The sequence below is a fragment of the Artemia franciscana genome, chromosome 8 (genome assembly GCF_032884065.1).
Source record: "Artemia franciscana chromosome 8, ASM3288406v1, whole genome shotgun sequence".
NCBI lineage: Eukaryota > Metazoa > Arthropoda > Branchiopoda > Anostraca > Artemiidae > Artemia > Artemia franciscana.
The window spans coordinates 28,830,356-28,836,355 of record NC_088870.1 but is presented as its reverse complement, the minus strand read 5'-3'; the positions used below and the strand labels follow the sequence as shown (position 1 = coordinate 28,836,355).

The window sequence follows — 6,000 nt, the reverse complement described above, 5'->3', positions numbered from 1 at the left end:
ATAAAAAATAATAAAATAGTGATAAAAATATAGCATAAACAAGTGAATAAAATGCTTTAGACACTATACAATATAATACATATTCACTTATCATGTATTCACTAAACTAAGCCAAATAGTCGATGCATTGCAATATGAAACGTACCAAAACTGACGATTGACAATGAAAATTCTTTGGACATTTGAAATCCCTTGTGGAGTGAAATTAATAAAGCATACGCAAGGAATAAGTTCCTTTTGTCGATTGGCACACATATCGGAAATAAGATACTTAGCAAAAAAATTCAAATTGTGCAGAGTATAAGATTAACAATAACGTTGATAAATTGTTTTGACACAGCTTACAATCCTTATGTTCATTACTGAAAAAAAAAGTTTTCCAGGCCGTAAATTTTTCTATTGAAATAAAGACTAGCAATGTAATAGTTTTTTATTTCATTTATATTGAAGAGGAAATCCCAGATTTAACAAAGAAATGCATGTAGATACTCTTTTATGCCTTTTGGACCATTCACTGTGAAGGAAACAAGTATTTGCATGACAAAGTACAAGTACTAAGAAAAAAAAGCTAAAATATTCAAATGCTCACAGACAAGTACGTACATCATAATAGTCGACATATAACGTTACATTCAAATAGCCTATTTGACAAATAATTTTTCCAACGTGGAATGATCTTGTGCAACTATATATCAGCCTTTACTTATTTTTCATAGCATAGGAACTGCAATTTTATGCCTAAGAACTAAAATTACTAAGGAAAAAAACGATTAAGTTGTAGACTTAGCAGGACTTTACATATAGAAGAATCAGTATTAAAACGAAACTAGTCCTTTTTTAAATCTTCAAAATATTAATTCCCAAAATTTCCTCAGTTTTATAATGAAAAATTACAACAACGTCAAAATATCTCAACTCCGACATAACCTCGGCTGTTTCCCTAATGCGGGCAAAGATTTAGTGCTCCATACTTGATTCATATTTACAATGAATCACCTCTACAAATTATCACGGTTCTTTAAGACTAGCAAATTTTCAAAATTCCTATATTCAAGTCCAAAAATACCATCAAATCCAAACTTAATCTATTTTTTATTATTTTTCTTTATAAAAGGGTCTAAGCTTACTTATGTTGAATTGTTTTGTGTAATTTGGATTGTTCGGCTATGTACCCCTGTGAATCCCAATTTAAAACTAAAGTAGAAACTATAAGAATGTCAATTGTTTCCGAAGGTATATAAAAACGATCAGAAATTAAATAAATAAAAAAAATTCAACTGAATATTAGGAGCAACATTAAAACATAAAACGAACAGAAATTATTATATATATTAGGGGGATTCGCCCCCTAGTCAATACCTCGCTCTTTGAAAGTTTTTTTTAGTACTTTCGAAAGAGCTATTTATTCTAAACGACCATTGTGATTCAGGGGTAATTCTCAAAGAATTGGAACAAAATTCGAATGGCGAACCCCGTAGTATACGTAATAATTTTTGTTCGTTTTATATTTTAACGTTGCTCCCTACTTTCAGTTGAAAAAACCTGTTTTTTTTTTTTTACTTAATCGGAACAAGTGTCTAAATTCAAATTGGGCTTATTTGAACCATGTTAACAATCCTCAATTGTATAACAACAAAGTACCTTTCAAATTCAAATCATGAAAATATTTCCTTCGTTCTTTTTTTCCCAAAATATAATTTTTTGCCTAAACAGTCTTAGTGTTTAAGCTGGTATCTGGAAAAAATGAGAATCTCTCACAATAGGCTGTGAATTTATCTCAAAATATTATAACTTAGCAATATTATTGAATCTGAGTTGGCATGGTCAAGAAATAAAAATATAATTTCTTAAGATAATTAATTCTTTTATTTCCAGCTCAAACTGTCATTATTTATTTTTGTTTTGTTAATCTATTTTATCTTCTATTTATCTTATGCGTAATGTCTTTAGGTAATTTATTGTAAAATTCATACTGGCTAGCTAAAAAGAGTTGTAATTGGATTCCACATTTAAAAAGTATAATAAAGTGCCGGAGGATTCTTTTTGGAAATTTTGCTTATGCGTTTGAATTGCCTACGAATTCTTAAGACTAGGGTAATGACGTGCATTTTTATTTTCCAATATATTTTTACAATTTAACGAAATTGATAATAAATACTATTTTAACTATACTGATATCTAAAGTCTATCTATGTTGATATCTATACTGATGTATTTGTCGCTTGTAATATAGTAGTGTCATTTCATCTAAGTTTATATTCATAGTTATGACTAAGGAAAAAACAGCAGTTTTTTTTTCCTCGTCAGATACACCTCTTTTTTCCTAAGCGTATCTTTATCTATTTTTTTCTTTATCTATCTTTATCTATTTATCTCTATCTTTATTTTTTCCTAGATTATCTTTATGTATTTTATTCTCTAAGGCTGTCCAGCAGACGTAATTCGTTACAAACTCTTATTGTACTACACTGAAATCAAAAATTTAAGATGTATCTACATAGGACGGCAATGGGTAGCACAAGATATATGTAATTTAGTCACTTAAATGCTCCTGTACCACTAGTCAGATTTCGTTTTTACCTAAAGCCTAAGGACTTAGCGCTACCATGGCTATTAGGGCAGCCCCAATGGCACTAACAAACAATATATACAATGCTAAAAGTAGTTTTCTCAAAGTACTCCCAGGCGCGTCTTCTTTTCTTTCCATATTAAATGATGCTATGCCGTTCCGATGGCCAGAAAATTCCTTCAAAGCAAAATCTTTATCATCATCTCGAGAGGACTGACAGCACTGATGGACCTAGAAAATCCAATATAATTATTAAAAAAAAAAATATTGCTAATATTCACAAAACATGAACAAAATCTATTTTGCACAGGCTCCAAAACGTGAATTTACAGATATGGTAATCCTCATTCTGTTCATTTTTTGAAGTCCATACACTATAACAGATTGGAATTAGATACATTGCTGAGTAGCATGAACACCATTACCTGATGGCACGATTTTCTGGAAGGTCAATAAATTGACCATTGCATGTCGTGTATCTTTTGATAGGATCATTTATACTATGAACCGAGGTGGTGGAAAGTTGCCTTAAGGGCCGAAATCATCCTTGGCATGCTACTCTAGGAGAAGGAAGACTGGATTTTCAAATAATAAAACTGTGACATGGCATTACTGCATCGACAATATATCACATTAAAAACTTGGAAATCATCCTACTTTGGTTAAGGGAATCTAGGTTTTAATACTGGCACAATATATAAAGAAGATGATGGACAGAATATCGTAACAGTAATAAGGATTGTGGAACGTTACCTACTGTTGCAAAATTGTTACTGTTCTTTCTTCTCCAATTCTTTGGAATGTTACTACTTAATGGCTTGACCATAGGGTGAAAAACGGACTTGGTTTGAACACACAACCATAAAAAAACTCTTTTACTAATTTCACCACTGTTCGTTAATTTTTTTAATTTGCGCAACGTTGTTCTCTTTCAAATAGCCAAGTTTCCTTGGCAATGGATGTACCAAGGTTTTTTTTTAAAGTCAAACTCGAAACCAAATGCTGAAAACCCTCAATCAAGCTTGCCAACGAATGAAAAAATTTTACCAATATTAGGCCTGAAGCCCCACTTTGAAATGCTAGATTGCTAGGGTGGTGCCATTACCAACCCCAATACTAATATTCACTCAGTTCGAAAAGGGTGTTATATCATAGCACGGCTGCCTAAACACATAACCGTGAATCTCACTGTAGACATTTTGAGCTATATATCGCCCTATACTATTCTGACTATGTTCTTTCCATTGGTGCAGTCCAAGTTCGTCTATCTTGACTCCTTCTATAGGTCAATTTTATAAATCATGGCAAAAACGAGAATATGCTGTCAGCAAATTGCAGCAAAACAGTGAATGTGGCCATACAATCCATATCAAAACTGTGAATGTATTTCCGCCAATCAAAAAGCCTGCAAAAATGACTTATTCCTGCATTCACGGTTTTGTCTCTTGATATTCGCAACTTCTATCTGCTGATAGCCATGTTTTCCAGAGGAAAGACATTGTTTGACTTAATTAAGAAACAAATACATGAAAAGGTAGGAATGAAACACTTTTAATCGTAAACTCTTAACTTCTGTGTTGATGATGTCTTCAATAGTACAAGTTTGATAATTCATACACTTGCACAGAACTGAAAAAATTTGTTTGCTTCATTTGTTTTCCGAAAATCCAAAAGTTTTTGTTTACCACCAAAACTTCACAACATATCAACTGCAGTAACTCTTTATTTATTCACTTCACCGGGGAAAATCTGCTAGTGTCACAATATGTCAAACTGCTGATAACATTCTAATCTTTAGTTTAAATTAAATGATTACCAGTGAAAAAATGAAGAGAAGGTAAGAAGGTAAATCAAGATTAACAGACAAACTCAGCAAGTGCACAGAATAACGACAAGAGAAAAAGAATACAAACATAAATAAAAGTAAAATAAAACTTATGGACCAAATTCTTAGTTAACGAAAAGGTCATTAGTTAAAATTCTTTCGTTTTGCTAGGTCTCACTAATTCTCATATTTCTGTCATTTCTTCCTAGTTCTCATATTTGCTTTCATGGTAACTGAAGGCTTTGCTCTTTTTTGGTAATTTTTCATTGGGTTTATGTTGTAAAATGTCGTTTTGAAATAGGTGTATTTCTTCATTTGATTTTATTCAAAAAATGTGCATCAAAATTTCAAGAAGTCGAGCCTTTCGTACTTTCTTATGCTAATTCTAGGTTTTAATACTACTCTTTCCATTATTTTGAAAAGTATTTTTGACAAACAGTTTTTTTTTTATTGATTAGTTTAAAAGTTGCCATGTACAGGCTTTTATTTAGGTGTCGTACATTGAAATTTTAAGCAGTACAACCAAGTCAGGATTTGAAAGGGGGATAAGGATTTTTTTTATGAAGATACAAAGAAAAATATTTTTGAATTCCAATTGAGGGGGGGGAATTTCTGTGTTTTTGAATTTTTCAAAAGAAAATTCCAAAAAAAGTTTTTTGAAATTCTTGGAAGGTGATTAGGCCCCTGGTACCGATTTGGCACCCCTTAAGAAGTCTTAAGAGATTCTTCTTTTACAAATATTTGCCCTTTCTTATCTTCTGCATCGTAATACTGGTTTAGTTGTGAACGAAAAGTAAAAACACTCTAGATTGACGGTAAATTACCTCAGCAAGTACATTTTTGTTGCTAAATCATTGTTTCTTTACAGAAAGAGAGAGAATAAAAGGTAGGACAAATGAAGAGATATGAAGAGAAACGAACTGCTCTGAAGACGACGAAATTTCTTACAGGAAGAAAGTTAGGACGGGGCTGGGCAATCATCATTCGATCGGCGAGCTGATGTCATCCGCTTCAAATAAAATTTTAAGGAGTTCCAGCTTTAACGTGGAACCATCTACTCTACTCTAAGGTACTTTCGTAACAAGTGTAGAACCATCAGCAGCACTTGAGGTCCACGAATATGAGGAAAGTCCTGTCTTCACAAATTTGGAGCCTCTGGAATCGTGTCCGGGATACTCTGTTGAGATGAAAATTTATCCCATTAATGATGCAAGTGTTTTTATTCTGGATTCGAACCTCATTTTGCCCCAAACACTGGAAACACCTATCAACTCAGTTGGAGGCCAATTTCCTGACAGAAGCTCTGACTCAAATGCTGAACAAGTCCATGTTCACGCGTAAATGTTGGACCTCTAGACCTCTGGAGTTGAGCCGTAGTCAATGTTAATTGCACAAACTGAAATTAGCGTAGATAACTTAGAAGACCACACTGTTTTACTTCCGAACAACTTTTTACTTTTGAAATTAGCGCTGTAGTTTCAGTTAATTTAGGAACTATAAAGCGGGTCCACGTTATCGAGGAAAGAATCCAGAAAGCTCGAAATAAGGAGGTTAGAAAATTGACCAAAAAATATAACATAACACCTTTTAAATTATTACAGCAGCG

General features: G+C 32.6%; 1 protein-coding gene across 2 annotated transcripts in view; it reads right to left on the bottom strand.

Moving 5' to 3' along the window:
• Positions 1-1,025: 1,025 nt before the first annotated feature.
• LOC136030250 (putative ferric-chelate reductase 1 homolog) overlaps positions 1,026-6,000 on the bottom strand; it is an 82,849-nt gene continuing 77,874 nt past the window's right edge. For both annotated transcript variants that reach the window (XM_065709091.1, XM_065709090.1), the window contains exon 12: positions 1,026-2,800. In XM_065709091.1, coding sequence (XP_065565163.1) covers positions 2,588-2,800 — 213 coding nt within the window. In that variant the 3' untranslated portion in view covers positions 1,026-2,587. The remainder of the gene's footprint in view (positions 2,801-6,000) is intronic.